Raw genomic sequence first — 18,306 nt, forward strand, 5'->3', positions numbered from 1 at the left:
GATATAATGGATTAAATATTGCACTTGTAAATATCAACTGAAGGATCAAATTTAGCTAATAAATAATATTTATAATGCAGCAGTAAAAGATTATAAATCTGAATATATTTCCTGATTTAAGCGGTCGAGAGGGCTTGTAACCTAAATATCGCTTCTGACCACCTGTGTAACATTTCTCAGTCAGGACTCTGCTCTATTTATAACAGCAACACACACACAAACACACAATAAAACACACACACACACATTTGCTCTTTAAAAGCATAAGCTGGGCTGCCTGTTTCCTTCTTAGTTCATTCAGTAGGTAGGCTAACAGCTCAATTTAATAATTTCCTTTAATTCTTTTGCTGCAGAAACATTATGTAAAATGATTTGTTCATATTTATTTTGTTATAAGACGGTTGTAGTGAAAGACGGTGAGTAATGGAGTCTTCTTGTTTACACAGATCTGCAGCTTCAGATACAGAAACCTGCAGACGCCACATTTTAAAGATGGTGAGTTAACGCTTAAATAATAACACTAATCTCTGACTTTGATTCCACTATAGCAGACATTTAAAAAAAAAACTTTTAATTTACTTAGCATGTTAATGAATTTTCCTTTAATTAAAAATAAAATCTGACTTTCTGAAGATACATACTAAAATAAATTAGAGTTTGAATGAATATTTTTAGAGAAAAGAAGCACATGGTCATCGTGTGCTTCTGTTTATTTTTAAGTCTTAAAACTGTCATATTCATTATTGACCTCAGAATACAGAATTTTTTATGTTTGGTAAGTTTATTGCATCAGAAAATTTGGACTTTAAATGAACCTCATGCAAGATAAAAGTAGTTTTAAGGAGTTATTTTGGGATTTTTGTGAGGACATGTGAAAAATAAACTTGGATCTCATTTTGAATCTGTAAAAATGTAAATATTATCTAAAACTCCAGGCTGGAAAAGTGAAGGCTGTGCAGATTTAACTAATTATTTGAAGCATTCATGCATCAATACTGGATATTAAAATTGCTCTTCTGACCAGTATTTACCAATATTGTATATACTTATTTCAAAACCTTAAAAAAATAACAACCATACCGCTGACTTTACAACTATTTCTATGCTTCAGTTTTTTTTATTTTTATGCATTTCTTTAGCTCATTCATTACTTATGTTTCAGTTGTGGATGTTTTTAAATAAAGTAGATCTTCTACATTTTCTACATCATCAGATAGACCAAAATATAAAGTTAAGTGGACATTTTTGGTATTTTAAGGACAAAAATGACAATAATTCATTCAAGTAACAAAAAATAACGTGGCAAAAGAAAATGTTTCCAAATCAGTTTCTTTCCATAGAAAAACATATGAAACTTTAACAAAAACTGCAGGTGTGTGTCTGTGTCTGGTAAATTTTTGGTAAAAAAATTCAGTGGGTGGAGAATCCAGAAATTTTACTCAAGTAAGAGTAGAAATAAGAGTAAGAGTAGAAATACTTCATAAAAAAGTTACTCAAGTATTCATTTAATTGAGTAAAGGTAACTAGTAACTCCTCTCTCTGCTGCTAACAGTCTGCTGTTCTTTGTGTTATTGTTTCTCAGAGTCACCGTTCTCGCGGCTCCAGGGTCCGGCAGCATCTCCACTGTGACTCCTGCTACAGCCGGCGCTGCAGGGCTCGGGTGGAGCCTTCTGCCAGCTGCGCTCTCGTTCCCTGCCGTCTGCTTTGCGGAGCGGTTTTCCACCTGTGCAAGGAGGAGGATCACCTGCTGCTGTGCCCCAATGTGAGGGTGCCGTGCCTCAACGCCGAGTACGGCTGCCCGGTCCAGCTGCCCCGCTCCTCGCGGGCGGCTCACCTGCAGGTGTGTCCAGCCAGCGTGGTTTGCTGCTCCATGGAGTGGAACCGCTGGCCTTCCAACATTGCCTGTTCTCAGCCACACACCGAGCTGTTAGAAAACCTGCTCAGGGAACGAGAGAGGTTTGGATGTCTGGACCTGGCCATAGCTCTGCAAGACCAGGATGTTCTGTTTCACTCCATCAAGATGAAGAAACTGTTCCCGGAGCTGATCCAGACCGCAGAGGAGGAAGCGAGGGAAGAACGGAGGCAGGAGGAGGAGATGAAGAAGGAGAAGGAGAAGAAGAAACAGGCTCTCATGGAGAAGGAGGCAGCAGAGAGAGCAGCTGCAAAAGAAGCAAGGGACAAAATCTGGGAAGCAGTTAACATGATTAATGTGAATTTCCCTGATGAAAAACAAGATGAGGATGAAGAGGAATATGAAGAAAATCAGCCGATGTTGTCTCAAGCGGAGAGGGAGGCAATAGCCAGAGCATCAGAAGTGGATGCTGGTCTGCTGGAGAACTACAACGCCTGGGAGCGCATGTTCAGCATGGAGATGGGAGGCTGCAGGGAATCCGAGGGCACGGCTGCAGGAAGTAGAGGTCAGGCGAGAGGAAGAGGGAAAAGCCTTGGTTCACTGAAGGAGGAGGAGGCAACCTGTGCTGGTGCAGCAGCATCCACCAGCAGTGCATGCTCCTCCTCTCTTACTGGGAAACCCAAAAAGAAGAGCTTTGTGTACGGAAATCTAGAGCCGATGAAAATCATCACTGTGCGCACGTTTAAAATCCCGACCAGCTTCACAGCCAGGCAAAGCCGCATCCGTAACCCGGGTTTCTACAAGAGAGAAAACGTAGCAGTGGACACCAGCGACCTGGGTGTGGTGCCAGGCGACATGCCAGTGTGGGAGGAGGTTCAGGTGAGTTCACCTCCATGTCATCATCTGATAGGAAAGGTCTTTTAAAGGTGCAAAATGATTGAGAAAGCTCAAATGATTACAATCTGATACACTACACAACCACAAAATCTTGAAAAGTTTTTTTTAAATCTAGTTTCTAGTGAAAATCTCTTAGTTCATTTGAGATAAGAGAAACAAACTTACAAGTAACTTGTCAGCAAGAAATATGAGCTTGTTTTAAGTAAATAATTTATTAATATTGATGAAAAAGTACTAGTTTCATCGGCAGATTAAATGGTGAAAAGTTACTTCTGAGTTAGTTTGGTCTTATTTTAAGTGTACTATTTGCACTAGAAAGTAGACAAAAAATACTTGGTAAGATTTTGTGGTTTTGCCGTGTGGAAGATTGTAAACACACTAAAGCACTTTGCAGACATGTCCGTCTAAGCTAGCAGATGAAAGCTATAGCTAGGCTAATAGTTCGGCAGTAAGTACGTACTGTAAGTACTACTACATACTGTATTTATCTGAGTATTACACAGAGGTGGGTAGAGTACTAAAACACTCTGATCGAGTAATATTTGTAGTATACTTATATTGTTCATTATAAGTTAGTTCGCAATGAGGCTAGTTCTAAGCTTTGACTAGTTTATTGTTGTCATAGCAACTGCCTACCAAGTTCGCTGTCCGTTACAAAGTTCACGGAAGTGCGACGTCAGAACTTTGTATTCCAAACCCAGAATATTCTAGTTGTTCCACATATCGGGTTAAAAGCTAAGCGGTAAAGGGCCTTTCAGTCATTTCAAATTAAAGGCAGGTGTGGATGACTTTTTAAAATGTTTATCTTTTGGGTTGGCCTTTCCTCGCAGGCCTCCCTGCTGTGCTCCCTGGAGAGGGAGCGGAGGGGTCACCTCATCGCTGAGAGCACGTCCTCGGACAGCCTGCTGATGGATGAAGGCACGCAGACCTACAGCTTCCTGTCCGCTCCTTTCCGCAGGAACACGTCGCTGGCTGACCTGACAGCTGGAAAACCGCTGGAGCTGCACCTGCAGCTGCAGGTGGAGAGCGTCACCAGCCGGCACAACAAGGCCAGCTCCGCCTTCACCTTCCTCTGCGGACACACCTTCCAGCGCACGGAATACGGAAAGCACTTCAAGCGAGTCTTCTTCATCAGTTCATCGTTTAAATATTTAATAATAAATCCTTCTCTTCCTAAAAATAAAAAATACACGACTTTTCAGCAGATTTACCAGCACTTCTGCATTGTTTTAGACCACTCAAAATTGCACTCTAGTAAAAGTAGAAGTACTTCAACATATTTTTACTCAAGTAAAAGTAATAAGTAGCCATCCAAGTAATTACTCAAGAATAAAAAGCATTGGGTAAAACGTCTACTCAACTACTGAGTAACTCATCTAATTATTAATCATTTAATATTTAAAATGACTTAATCAGATGGACCAAAATATTAAATTAAGTGCAAATTATGGTATTTTAATAATCAAAGGTCACAAAAAATAACATTTGTCAAAACACAACTTTCCAAATCAGTTTCTTTGAATAAAAAAAACTTCTGAAACTTTAACAGAAACTGCAGATGTGCGTCTGAGTCTGGTGAATTTTAGTTAAAATATTTTATTTGTTTATTTAGTGGGTAGAGAATCCAGAAATTTTACTCAAGTAAGAGTAATACTTCAAAATAAAATTACTAAAGTAAAAATATAAAGTAAAGTAGCAAAAGTACATTTTCCCAAAAATGTTACTCAAGTAAATGTAATTATGTAACTAGTTACTACCCAACTCTGATGCATTCTGTCTATTTGCCTTTGTTAATGGACATGGCCGGTGCAGGAACATCCACAGCGACATTCAGATGTGTGTGAACGGCTGGTTTGAACAGCGGTGCCCCCTAGCGTACATGGGATGTACCTACAGCCAGAGGAGGTTTCGGCCTTCCACATTTGAAGCCACTGTCAACTTCAAGTGAGGAAAAAAACATTTTAACAGAAAAGTTTATGTTACATTATGATTATAGTAATGTGAACAGAGAGATAAAAATGGAAATTAACAAACTCAAACTGCATCACTTGATCACTCATGTCATTTGTGGTAGAAATCAGTTCCTGAGGTGAGAAAAATGAACATGACAGTGAACATAACTGTAGAAGTAAAGATACAAAAACACTGTAAAACAAAGCAACACTCCGAGGTTGGTTGTGATGCAGGAATAACATTGTAGCATAATGTAAAGCTAAAAAAGTCACTCTTAAATAATACTGCCCCATTAAACATCTCATTATTTTAGCTCTGTTACTATTGAAATAATTCGTTTTTCTTTGTTTTGGGCATTATTATTAATTAGGATTACAGTACCATTCGATAGAAACATTTTTAGTGAACAAGGTGTCTCCACCACAGATTAAAAAAAAAAAAAAATCTCACCTCAATCAAATTCCCCAAATTAATAATTTCAGGTTAAATGCTTGTTTCTAAAACATGCAGAATAATCATGAACCTATCATTTCTTCATCCAGACTTCAACATGCAGATAAATATTAACCAAACTGTTTCATCTGCTTTCAGTAAGGAGCTGGGCTGCTTTGGCCTGCATCCATCCACCCCGTTTTCTCAGCCTACAGGTGGAGGTCACACCGAAGGAGGGGAGGACCGGCTGAGCTCGCTGCCCTACGAGGTGCTGTGCCACATGGCCAGCTTCCTGGACAGCCAGTCCCTGTCCCAGCTGGCCCTGGTGTCCTGCCTCATGAGGCAGGTCTGCTGCTCCCTGCTGCAGGAGAGAGGGATGGTGACGCTCCGCTGGGAGAGGACGAGCTCCTCACATGGGAGAGCCAAGTGGAGGGTGACACACAGGGTGAGTTATAACCCAAACATCCAAAGAGTTAAAAAACAAACCCAGGAGGAAACTGTTCCTGTGGACAGACAATCCCTCTGCCAGTGCTCCCAGTACTAACTAGACAAACCAGTCAGAGCCAGGAGGCGGAACTTAGGTCTGCCTTCCTCTTTGCTCTCTGCTACGCTGCTGCTAGCATCGACTGTTGTGAATGCTAAAGCTAGTTAGCAAAGTCACCAATGGAGATGCTAACAAACCGTTACGACCAGAGGTGGGTAGAGTATCCAACAATTGTACTCAAGTAAGAGTATCACTATTTAAACATATTTTTACTCAAGTAGAAGAAAAAAGTAGCCATCAAGGAAATTACTCAAGTAAAAGAATAAAAAACTATTTGGTAAAACATCTACTCAAGTACAGAGAAACTGATTAAATTATCAATTATTTAACATTTAAAAATTAATCAGATGGACCAAAATGTAAAGTCAAGTGGAAATGTTGGTATTTTAATAACCAACAGGACAATAATTTATATAAGCAACAAAACATAACAGGCAAAAGTATTTTTTTTCTAAATCAGTTTCTTCCAACAAAAAGACAAACTTATGAAACTTTAACAGAAACTGCAGGTGTGTGTCTGTGTCTGGTGAACGTTTGGTGAAAACATGTTTGTTTTTCATTCAGTGGGTAGAAAATCCAGAAATTTTACTCAAGAGTAGAAATACTTCATAATAAAATTACTCAAGTAAAAGTAAAAAGTACAGCATAGTAACAATACTCCTAAAAGTACATTTTTCAGAAAAGTTACTGAAGTAAATGTAATTGAATAAGTGTAACCTGTTAATATCCAACTCTTTCCTTTTGGGATTGATAATGCTAAATAGCATAGCCACTGATAATAAATTTACACACTGGAGTTTAGTGAAAATATTGAGCTTTGAAAATAGACTAAGCCAGACTGATAACTTTTACCCTCTGTCCTGCAGGTGTGGCAGTTTAGCTCCCTGTTCTCTCCTGTGGACGCCTGGAGCTTCAGAGACGTCCCATCCATCGCTGAGCATCTTAAAGTTTGTCCTTACAACGAGGTCGAGTCCAAGACTGAGAAAATTCGCTTGCCTCGTGTTCGAGAAGAAATTAAACCGAAGAAGAGCTGCAAAGGTCCCACGCTGGTCACACTGTTCCAGGAGAAGAGGATCATGATGTAGGAGCTGCTGTTGGATCTCAGTTCAATTAAATTTAATCATACTTTATTGATACCAAAGGGAAATTAAATAATGCATGTTTTCCATATCTGATAATTAGAAATGGAGCTGGTACAGAATATAATTCTGATTTTAATGTGGGATAATAATGCAATGTCTTGATAGCACTTTAAGAGTTTAAAGAATTTGAAATAAAGTTTAAAATAAAACAAACTTTATTTTGAAATAAAACAACTCAAGATTAAACATTTCTGCTGTTTTATTCAGATTTTTCACTTGCAGAGACAAATTGAAGATTGAGACTCATTCTCATATTATATGTTCATTAATTTAATGGAAACAAAAATATGGAATCAAAATAAAAAATATACTGGAGCAGGTTTATAGAGTTTGAAAAATTAAAAATGTGGTAGAAAAAGCAAATAAGGTAAAATCAAGCAAATAAAGTCGTCCAATTATTTTATTAATTTTTTTCAAAATGTAAATTTATTTTAAATCCAAAACATGAAAGAGATTTTTACGATGGCATGTCAGGGACATTGTAGATTAAAAAAACAAACAAAAAAAGGATAAATCGAACATTTTCAGAAATGTTCTGAGTTTGAAAAGTTGAAAATTTGCTAGAAAAAAATGCTGAAATTTTCAAGAAAAAAAGTCAAAAACTTTCAATTTTTGGAATTTTTCTGAGTTTGAAAAGTTGAACATTTCAGTAGAAAATGTCTGAAATTACTCTCAAAATTTCAGACTTTTTCCCTTTTTTCTATCTACAGCGTTCCTAACACAACATTTGGATTCTGCACGCTTGCTGTAGTTAAAAAGCATCTAGTTTTCAATTGAACTAAGTTATTGTCTGTAATAACAGTAGGATTTGGGTCATTTTCTTTCAAAATGTTTGCTATATTTAGTCAAGTTTAATAAATGAAATCAAAGCTGATTTACAAATTACAAATTAAAAGTCTCCGTCTCCATCTATCGGCCAAATTTGCATCATTATTTAACGGCAGCTGGGGATCATGCAAAGATCCGTCCAAGGACCACAAATGGCCCCCGGGCCGCACTTTTGCTACCCCTGCATTAGTATTTTAGTATTTAAACTTTGAATTGTGTCTGAATGACAGCAGCCACCTCTAGCTTTGTAAATGGTGCTTTGTCGACTGTCCATTCAGCAGTTCAGCTTCGTCAGCCGTTCTCTTTTCCTGCAGCGCTGCGAAAGAAAAGCACTCGCTGCCTTTCTGTGAAATAATGAGGCTGAACATGACCAGCAATGCTAATGAAACTCTTCATTCACTACAGGTCACTTATTAGCACATTTTAGTGTTCTTATTAGATCAAATCGGTGCACTTTTGAAAGCTTCCAGGACTTGACAATGCATTTTAGAGATGGACTACTTGGTGTGGAAAAGAGCTGCCATCATTTATCTGCAAAGAGGAAAGCAAACTGACATTGGACACCATATTTAACAGCCCCCAGCTGAATTTTAATGTTTTAGGAGTGGATTTGTGTCTATGTGCCATTACCGTTGAATAAGTGACATGTCTGGGACCAAAGCACGTAAGTTGTTTATTCCTAATAATTATTACAATTGGGAGCATTTCATTCTGCTAGTCTGAGACCTCTTTGTGTTTAAGATGTGGGATGTTTTGTAGCTTTAGTAACTGATTTGATGATGGTTTGCTCAGCATGTGGTGAGTTTACAGACTCTGATTCTAACGACAAAGAGGAACAGACAGCGATGGTGTGTCTGGAGACAGACCTTCACGATGGACAGTAAGAAAAAAACGTTATGATCTGGAAATGTAAAAGTCTGGTTTAACGTGTAGCCCAGGGGTGTCCAAAGTGCATTGGTGGACCTGGGACTGATTTTGTGCAGCCCCCAGCTGCAATTCAAAAATTATACAAATTTGGCCAATAGATGCAGATGGAGACTTTTAATTTGTAATTTTCTTACAATGGAAAATGTAAAGTACAATTCAGTGTTTGCATTTCTATAGCCAAGCTTTAACAAAAGGTAAAACCATTTGCTGCACCCAAATCAGCTTTGATTTAATTTATTAAACTTGACTAAATATAGCAAACGTTTTGAAAGTGAGTTGGTAAACTCTGGGTTGAAGCTGCATGGGGCTTTAATTCTTGATGGTGGATTTTTATATCTGTCAACAATTTAAGGATTTCTTTTAATGTTTTGGAAAGTGGACTTCCTACATACGGTGATACAATTATATAAAACACAAATCAAAAGTAAAATGGATGGCAGTGCCTTGACAGTGTCGAAGTTTTTAATCTGATTCGTGATTCTTTTGTTTGTCATAAAACTTTTTAAGCATTACAGCAGTGGGTATGTGCTTTAAACATTGTTTTGTTATCTGCAATATAGTGTATTTAGATAATAAACAAAACTAACCACTTCTGTGTTTGTTCATGTGTGACGTGAGGATGATGGAAGTTGATATTGGTCGTCATAGTGTGCTATTAACGCGCTGCGATGGAAAATATAGCGCCATTTCAAACCAGTGTTCACACTATGGCGCTCCGCTTAGCAAAGGTAAGGAAGAAAACAACAAAAAAGCAGAAAAGATAAAGTCTCCAGTTCAAACGTTGCTTTCTGGTGTGTTTAATTTATTTTGCAGTCGTGTTTTTTGTCGTTTCTGCTCAGGCGTTATTTCAGGACACAAAGTGCGCTGCCCGTGGCACGGCTCCTGTTTTAATGCTCTGACAGGAGACCTGGAGGAGTTTCCTGGGATCGACTCTCTACCTTGTCACAAGGTACAAACCGGCCGGTACATCCACATTTAGCTCAACATTTGCTGCTTATAATTTATTTTCTTCTTTTCAGGTCAAAATTCAAAACAGCAAAGTGTATGTGTCCATAAATAAAAAGGTTGGTGAGTTAATTAATTGTTAAAAATGAAATTAAAATTAAAATGGCATCTCTACCAATTGATGTGAAAAATAAACGTTTTGTGCCACATTCAGGACATCCGGCATCAGAAAAGGTTGCAGCGAATGGGAGCTGCAGTACCAGGAGTGAACCACACAGTTTTACTGCTGGGAGGAGGTTGGTGGCCATATTTAAAGTGCAAAGCTTAAAAAATAAATAACCAAATCCTGCTGACTCAGCAATGAACATAAAACATCTCAATGAAAGAAATAAATCCAGTCAGAAACTATCGCCATTGGGTTTGTTGTTTGGGTCTCATTTTGAGCCAAATTATTGACCCGTAAATCTCAGCTAATTCTTTTTATGAAGTGATGAATAGAAGAAGTTTTTGATTTTGGCCTAATTTAGTTATTTATCAATGAATTGATAGACAGTGACAGGGTCAAACATATTCATCCCTTTTCCGTTAAATAAAATCTAATTGTGTTAAATCAAGATGTGAATTGATTCTGCCTCTCAACACGGCACGGTTGTGTGTTGGTAAGATTCTTTCTGCCTGCGTGTGTGTAACGCGTGTTTCCTGTCAGGAGCTGCTTCACTGATCTGTGCTGAGACGCTGCGGCAGGAAAACTTTGGCGGCAGAATCATCATGGCCTCCAGAGACGACCTCTTACCTTACGACAAAACCCGACTCAGCAAGGTCATATAAGCATTTGCATTGATCCTTTCTTATCATTTTCAGGACAGAAAGCATAGCTAAATAAGTTTTTTATTGTGTATAATTCAGGTAATGAATGTGTTGAGTGACACTATTGTGCTGAGGAGGATGGAGTTTTTCCATCAGTACGACATTGAGGTTTGGCTCCGGAAAGAAGTGAGTACTTCTCCCCAAATGTACATTTTCCTGACAGTCTGGCAGCTAAAAAAGTTTATTTTATAATATGGCATAAAGAAACTGAGCTACATGACTTGGTAAAGTTTTCTTTTTCTGTTTTTTAAAGGCAGTATCGGTGGACACAGAGAAGAAGACGGTCACTTTTGATGATGGTTTAGTGCAGAGCTACGACCAGCTGCTTCTCTCTACTGGCTGCAGGTCAGGACAACTTTTACATTTTTAACAATAATCTACCATGACAAATTTATTGTCTTTTTTTTATTATGACAAAGAAGCACAATTCCACTTCTATTTTCAAGTTTATAAGTAAAGAAAAACAGAAAACTTTAGATATTTCAGGAAAATTAAGTTATGTTATGCAACATTTCCAACCGAATGGAAAAAAAAAACTAGATCTAAAAATATATTGTTGTTAATTTTAGTATCAATCTGCACCAGGAAAAGATTTTCCATGGAAAAATCTTTCATTTTCCTTTAGCTTCTCCATATTTCACAAAGACTAAAACATCAACATATTTAATTAGGATTTTATGTGACAGATCAATATGGTGCACACAGACATAAAGTAGAGAATGGCCGTAAAGTAGAAGGAAAATATTCACAATTTTCCAAATTTTCATAAATAAAATCGGAAAAATGTGTCATGCAAATGTGAATTTAATCTGATACTCCTAAATAAAATAAAAAAACGCTCCACTAATTGTCTCCAGAGTTAATTTTCCTACTTTACTGTTAATAAATGTAAGTACTTGCATCAATTTTACAGCAGGGTTGTCCAAGGTGTGGCCCGGGGGCCATTTGTGGCCCTTGACCTCACTTTGTGCGACCCCAGCTGCAATTCAAAACTGATACAAATTTGGCCAGTAGATGCAGATGGAGGCTTTTAATATGTATTTTTTTTACAATGGAAAATCTAAAGTACAACACAAATGGTTTGTGTTTCTATAACCAAAAGATAAAACCATGTTTATCCAAAGACTTTTACTGTGAAGGCAACTCTGAGGCACCCAAATCAAACTGAAACCCAAAAGAAACTGAAAACTAGATGTTTTTCTTTAAAAACAGCAAACGTGCAAAAGAGGGAAAAAAGTCAGAAATTTTGAGAGTAATTTCAGAAATGTTCCACAAAAAACTTTTCAACTTTTGAAACTCTGAAAAATTCCAAAAGTCAAAAGTTTTAGACTTTTTTTTTATTAAGCTAAAAATTTTAGATTTTTTCTAGCAATTTTTTAACTTTTCAAACTCAGAAATCTCCCAGAACATTGCTGAAAATGTACTAATTTTAAAAATATGCTATGGCCCTGATACGCCATTGTAAAAATCCATTCAAGTTTTGGATCTACAATAATTTTTATTTTTTAAATTGGATTACTTAATTTGCTATATTTTAGGTTGTTGGGTTTTTTGGCTCATGATTACTTTCAATTCAACAATTTTGACCCAAATGACGAAAAGTTTGAACACCTCTGCTCTACACATTTCACATTTTGTTTACATTTTTAAGCATCTTGAGAACATAATGTGACATTTTAACAGTATTTGGAGTCTCATGAGTCTCAGTTGAGACTGGGTGACTTGCAAACAATAACTATATATTTAAAAAAAAATCCCTGTCAGTGTTAGAATCAGTTGCCAACTGAGAGCTTAATTGTCCACTAAAACAAACACCAATACTTCTATTTTAACCAACAGGAGACACTCAAACTGTAGACTTTAGTAGGAAAAATGGCCATTGTTAGAGTTATTGCATTATTATGAATCAGATTGTTTATTTTTCCGTTAGAGCGAAGGGTCTGGATGTGCCGGGGAGGAAGTTGGACAACATTAAGATGTTGGAGACTCCAGAAGACGCCCGACAAATCCACGCTGCCTCTCTAGGCTGCAACATCGTCCTTGTGGGAACTTCCTTTGTCGGTACTTTAGCTGCACTGTGCAAAAATCTTAGCTAAAAACAGAGTTAAGAATATTGTGGTTTAAGTTGATATTGATTCATTATTTATTCTTAGCATCCCAGTTGTTCTGTGTTGCTATTTTAACATTTTTGCTGTGCTTTATTTGTGCTCAATGACATTAAAAGGAATTCTGATTCTAATAACATAGCTCTATGTGAAAAGCAGCGTTATTTCAAAAGTTGTGCCATTACTGCGCTAAAATAGGCTTTTAAGCACTCAATAATATTGATTTTGTGTTTATTTTTCATATTTTCCCCACAAAGGATAAGATTTTAAATAGGTTTTGATGTTTTTAAGACTTTATACTGCTCAGCAAATATTTTAGTATTGTGAATAAAAGCTGTTCTATTGATGATCTCTGTTTCAGGAATGGAGGTGGCGTCGTACATGATAGACAAAGCGTCCAGCATCACGGTGGTGGGGAGCAGCGACATGCCGTACCAAAACACTCTGGGCCTCGAGGTCGGGAAAATCACCATGATGGTGAGGCCGCCCGAACTTCCTGGCATTTTATTTTTATTTATTTAGTTGTTTGCACTGAAACGCTGTTGTACTGCAGATGCTGTTGGAGAAAGGTGTGAGATTTTACATGAATGATCACGTGATAGAAATTAAAGGCGTTAATGGAAAGGTAAAGCCAGAAAACGTCTAGTTATTAACCTGTAGTAAGAAGATACATAAATAATTACGTTTCTTCATTTTGTCTTTCTTCCTTTAAGGTGAAAGAAATCGTACTTAAAAGTGGTCATGTTATCCCAGCTGACGTTTTAATTGTGGGTATTGGTGAGTAAAATTATTGTAATACTGTACTTCTAAAAAATATATTCATTATTTTTCTATATATATATAAAAGAAATATATAGGAACTGTAGACCTAGATTTTAAATAGGATTTTCTTTACTTGAACTTGGTTCTTTAAGTCTAAATATTGATATTTTAAAGCTAAGACAATAAAATATTACAAACATATATGATATATCTCACAGTCTGGACTCAGGTCTTGCAGGAATTCGTGTCCTTTTTATGAAACAGCAAATTTAGCAAAATTAAATCAACACTGTGCCGAGTCCATTTGGTCTTTTTCAGAAATGGTGTCAAAGTTATTGACTACATGAGTAACACTTGAAATAGTTGTAACTCTTGTCTCTTGTTGAGTTATTTAAATTCTAAATTTCAGGTTCTGAAAGTATTCAGCATTAGCATTTTTTTTAAAAAAATCTCTTTTTCTGTTTTCCACCAGGCAGCATCCCAAACTCAGAGTTTCTGCAAGGCACTAAAATACAGAAGAACTCCAAAAATTATGTTGTTGTTGACAAGGTCAGCTTTTAATTTGTTGTCACAGTTGGTTAGTAACGAGTTCATTTTATTTGAGTAATGGTTTTTTTTAATGTACTTTTAGGAGTATTTTTACTACACTGTACTTTTTACTTTTGCTTGAGTAATTTTATTATGAAGTATCACTACTACTACTTGAGTATAATTTTTGAATTCTCTGCCCACTGAATGAAAAAACAAACAAAACAAAAATTCACACTTTTTTTTTTTAAGTTTTCAAAAAAGTTTCTTTTGCCTGATTTAAATTTATTTGCATTATTAAATGATATTTTAAATTATTAAATAAATTATTAAATGTATTTATTTTGACAAGACAATAAAAAGCAGAAACAGAAAAAAATTAATAAGATGCCAATTGACATGTAATTATTTTGATCTTTGAAATACCAAGATTTCCATATATTTTCATATTGTGGTTTGTGTGATGATGTAGTTTTTAAACATTAAATGTTACTTGAATAGCATTTTTACAAAATAATTTTTACCCAAGTAATTTCTTGGACAGATACTTTGTACTCGAGATAACAAAGGTGGGTAGAGTAACCCAAAAATTGTACTAAAGTAAAAGTATCACTACTTCAACATATTTTTACTCAAGTAAAAGCAAAAAGTAGCCACCAAAGAAATTACTCAAGAGTGAAAAAGTATTCGGTAAAAACTCTACTCAAGAACTAGTATTTGGTATTTTAATCCAAATAGGTAACAAAAAAATAACAAAATCAGGCAACAGAACATTTTTCCAAATCAGTTTCTTTCAATATAAAACTTATAAACTTTAACAGAAACTGCAGGTGTGTGTCTGTGTCTGGTGAATTTAGGTTAAAATATGTTTGTTTTACTTTCAGTGGGTCGAGAGTCCAGAAAGTTGTACTCAAGAAAGAGTAGAGATACTTCATAATAAAATTACTCAAGTAAAAGTAAAAATACTAACTTCTTCTCTGTTGGTGGTGCTCCTCTTCTTGAGTAAAGTTTTTGGCTACTCTACCCAGATTTTAACACTTTATGTATCTTCATTTCTAACGTAACACCATTATTTTTTGTACATAATTTACTCTCTAAGTTCACTTCCTCAGTTATTGTAAACCGGATTTCCTCATTGACAGAGATAATTTTTTGTTTTTCTCCTACAGTACATGCGAACAAACGTCCCGGATGTTTTCTGTGCTGGTGACCTGGCCTCCTTTCCTCTGGCACTGGCTAAAAACCAGTTAGTCAACATCGGACACTGGCAGATGGCACAAGTACAAGGTAGCAACACCTTCTGCTTCACTGTGCTGAACATCCAGGGATAATATTCTGCAAACCGTTGCTGTAACAAATGGTTGATTTTACTTTTCATGTCAAACCACTTTGTCACCAACAAAGCAGTTTCATCCACACAAATTCAGATATTTTCTCTTTTTTTGGATCAATCTCTGCAAAACTGGGAGGAAGGATGGAAGATGCTTTTCTGCAAAAATGTTTGAAACACTCAGACCAACTTTTGTGGCATCACACTCAAAATCACCTTTCCAGTTTATTCTCAAAATTGGGCTTCATTTACTTGAGTAACTTTTTTAAAAATGTAGTTTTTAGGAGTATTTTTACTTTGCTGTATTTTTTACTTTTACTTCAGTAATTGTATCATGAGGTATTTCTACCCTTATTTAAGTAAAACTTCTGGATTTTCTACCCACTGAATGAAAAACAAACATGTTTTAATCAAACATTTACCAGACACAGACACACACCTGCAGTTTTTGTTAAAGTTTCTAAGTTTTTTATTGAAAGAAATTTTTACTGAAAGTTAGAATATTTTTTTATTTCTTGTTACTCATTTGAATATTTGGCCCTTAAAATACCAAAATCTCCACTTAACTTTAGATTTTTGTCTGTTGATGTTATAATTTTTAAATATTAAATGATTGATAATTTGGTCAGTACTTGAGTAGCTGTTTTAACAAATACTTTTTTACTCTTACTTGAGTAATTACTTTAACTTAAATAAAAATACGTTGAGTCATTGCTACGCTAACTTGAGTATAATTATTGGTTATTCTTCCCATCTCTCTTTATCCTGAACTATTATAGCTAATAATGTGGAGTGTATTTATTTTCAATAGTCCTGATTTTGACTCTTCAACAATAGCTCCTCCTGCTGTAATCTTGTTTTGTTTAATGTAGAATGTGTTAAAAATTATTTTTATGTTAACTGTTGAAGTTTTCTTTTTGTGCTTTAGGGAGGATAGCTGCTCTCAACATGCTAAAGAAAACAACTGAACTCACCTCAGTTCCTTATTACTGGACCATCCTACAAGGCAGAACCATCAGATATGCAGGTAAGCAAACAAACTCACTAAGGTTTCTTATTTTATCTGTAACTAGAAGAAGCTGCTGTCTGCTCTGGTCTTTTCCAGGTTATGGGGAGGGATACACTGAGATAGTAATGAAAGGAAACTATGAGTTTGAGGAGAGGAAGTTCCTGGCCTTGTATATCAAGTAAGTTGAGAGAGAGAAAATCTAATTGTAAAGAAAAGCATGCAGATTCAATAAATAGTTTGTATTTTTTTGTTTTCTTTAGGAATGATGAGGTCATAGCAGCGGTGGGCCTGGATTATGATCCTGTGGTGTCTGCTGTGGCCGAGAGGCTCCTATCAGGGAAAGTCATCACAAAGAAAGAGGCTCAGTACGCAAACTCCTCAGATTATTCATCCTTTTTTATTTTTTTTTATTTATTTTAAGGATGCAAGATAGATTGAAGGGATATTTCTTCACTTCAACCCAAAAATAGCAAAAAAATAAACAATAATTTTATTGGATTCACCCTAAGGCAGTGGTATCAAAGTTACTTTCACTTTGGCTGGTTGTGCCCGAATGCCTGATTTTTTGACAGGCTTTGGGTTGTTTTGACGTCCGTCATGGCGGAGTGGGCGGAGTTTCGAAGAGAGTGACGTCACGTGCAAAGGGTCAATAAGGGCTGATGTGACAAGATGGTTCCAACATATTTTGAAAAAAGAGAGCAGCAAAATGAAAATTTAGTTTTTTGGTTTGTTTTATTGTTGTTTTTTTAATGAGTCAATTTATTTTTTATTTTTTACCATTTTTTGACAGGTCGGATGATCCCAGTTGGCTTCAGGTTTCCTGATCTGCATTAAAGCAGTCTGAAGATTAAAATATCAGAGGACTTCACACCTTCATGTTTCTGTGTTCTGGTGGTGGAAAACTATTCACAGCAGGGAGCCCAACACAACTGATACCTCAAATAGATGCAGCTTTAGGTCTTTTTTAGTCCAAAATGCTGTTTTTTTTAACTTAATAAACTCTGTGTACAGGAGTGTCTGAGTGGGTGTCTTTTGATATGATGTATATCATGTCTTACTATGTTTTTTATATAAAAATGCAGACTTTGGAACTGCTGGTGCAACATAAGCGGGCTTGCAGGTCGCAGGGGCTTTGGATGGACGGGATTAGCAGAACAGAGAGGAGGTGGCTAGCTCTTTGAAACAGAGATGCTGAAGCAGGCAACAATAACAAAGCATGATAGCAGGGGAAAAAACAGGCCTCCAGGAAGCTGCACACAAAGCCGTTGCGACCGACACTTCACCACAAAAATATAGTTCTTCTGTTTATTAGATTATCCCTGCAAACCTAGGAAATATTTTATTCTATTTTCTAATAATCATACATACAGATTACAGCACACAGATTTTTGTCTTTGTGTTTATCATGATAAACTTTTGTTAGGTCAGGAAAACGTCTCTATTCTGACACCTGCTGTTCACCTGCGGTATTGATTCACCACCTGAAACATTGAAATAGATCCCAATAACACTGAGATGCCGTTTTTGTGTTACTTCTGAATAAGCAAGTAAAATAAAAACGCTGTTTTATCCATCCATCCATTTTCCGTGCACCCTTGTCCCTAATGGGGTCGGGAGGGTTGCTGGTGCCCATCTCCAGCTACGTTCCAGGCGGGAGGCGGGGTTCACCCTGGACAGGTCGCCAGTCTGTCGCAGGGCAACACAAAGACATACAGGACAAACAACCATCCACACACAAACACTCACCTAGGGAGAATTTAGATAGACCAATCAACCTAACAGTCATGTTTTTGGACTGTGGGAGGAAGCCGGAGTACCCGGAGAGAACCCACGCATGCACAGGGAGAACATGCAAACTCCATGCAGAAAGACCCCGGCCGGGAATCGAACCCAGGACCTTCTTGCTGCAAGGCAACAGTGCTACCAACTGCGCCACTGTGCAACCCGCTGTTTTATGTAAGATTATATAAATTCCACAAACTAATGGTTGTTGCTGCTGTGGGAAGAGTTTAGGTTCAATGTCACAACAGCAACTAGTTTTATCAAGAGAAAAATATTTAAAACTAGAATTAACCATTATTTAAGATTTCCCAAATAATCCTATTTAAATGTTTTATTACTAATACTAAATAAACAAGCACGTGCGAGCTTTTATGAGGAAAAAGGGTTAAAAATTTTCCAACTA

The 18,306-nt window shown here is 36.6% G+C and overlaps 2 protein-coding genes across 2 annotated transcripts; both read left to right on the plus strand.

Moving 5' to 3' along the window:
• Window positions 1–105: 105 nt before the first annotated feature.
• LOC114153830 (F-box only protein 40-like) lies at window positions 106–7,140 on the plus strand. The gene is made up of 7 exons (XM_028032604.1): window positions 106–304; window positions 447–495; window positions 1,583–2,731; window positions 3,580–3,866; window positions 4,562–4,693; window positions 5,294–5,579; window positions 6,545–7,140. Exons 2-7 carry the CDS (start codon window positions 493–495, stop codon window positions 6,761–6,763), a joined length of 2,076 nt encoding a protein of 691 aa, XP_027888405.1. The 5' UTR covers window positions 106–304; window positions 447–492; the 3' UTR covers window positions 6,764–7,140.
• LOC114153831 (apoptosis-inducing factor 3-like) lies at window positions 3,191–17,134 on the plus strand. The gene is made up of 19 exons (XM_028032606.1): window positions 3,191–3,201; window positions 6,318–6,326; window positions 8,770–9,303; window positions 9,415–9,524; window positions 9,595–9,639; window positions 9,735–9,816; window positions 10,227–10,339; window positions 10,427–10,513; window positions 10,641–10,732; window positions 12,318–12,448; window positions 12,854–12,969; window positions 13,046–13,117; window positions 13,206–13,269; window positions 13,727–13,803; window positions 14,952–15,069; window positions 16,041–16,139; window positions 16,218–16,299; window positions 16,382–16,486; window positions 16,912–17,134. Exons 3-19 carry the CDS (start codon window positions 9,180–9,182, stop codon window positions 16,943–16,945), a joined length of 1,551 nt encoding a protein of 516 aa, XP_027888407.1. The 5' UTR covers window positions 3,191–3,201; window positions 6,318–6,326; window positions 8,770–9,179; the 3' UTR covers window positions 16,946–17,134.
• The last annotated feature ends 1,172 nt before the right edge of the window (window positions 17,135–18,306 follow it).

This window comes from Xiphophorus couchianus, chromosome 11 (genome assembly GCF_001444195.1).
Source record: "Xiphophorus couchianus chromosome 11, X_couchianus-1.0, whole genome shotgun sequence".
NCBI lineage: Eukaryota > Metazoa > Chordata > Actinopteri > Cyprinodontiformes > Poeciliidae > Xiphophorus > Xiphophorus couchianus.

What these genes read in the sequence shown, in the direction of transcription:
- LOC114153831 (XM_028032606.1), top strand. Translation starts at nt 9,180, where the DNA reads ATGTGTGACGTGAGGATGATGGAAGTTGATATTGGTCGTCATAGTGTG. An exon ending in CTTCTCTCTACTGGCTGCAG is followed by an intron (nt 10,733 to 12,317) that starts GTCAGGACAACT and finishes TTTTTCCGTTAG; the next exon opens with AGCGAAGGGTCTGGATGTGC. An exon ending in TCGGGAAAATCACCATGATG is followed by an intron (nt 12,970 to 13,045) that starts GTGAGGCCGCCC and finishes GTTGTACTGCAG; the next exon opens with ATGCTGTTGGAGAAAGGTGT.
- LOC114153830 (XM_028032604.1), top strand. An exon ending in GAATACGGAAAGCACTTCAA is followed by an intron (nt 3,867 to 4,561) that starts GCGAGTCTTCTT and finishes TGGCCGGTGCAG; the next exon opens with GAACATCCACAGCGACATTC. An exon ending in AGTGGAGGGTGACACACAGG is followed by an intron (nt 5,580 to 6,544) that starts GTGAGTTATAAC and finishes TCTGTCCTGCAG; the next exon opens with GTGTGGCAGTTTAGCTCCCT.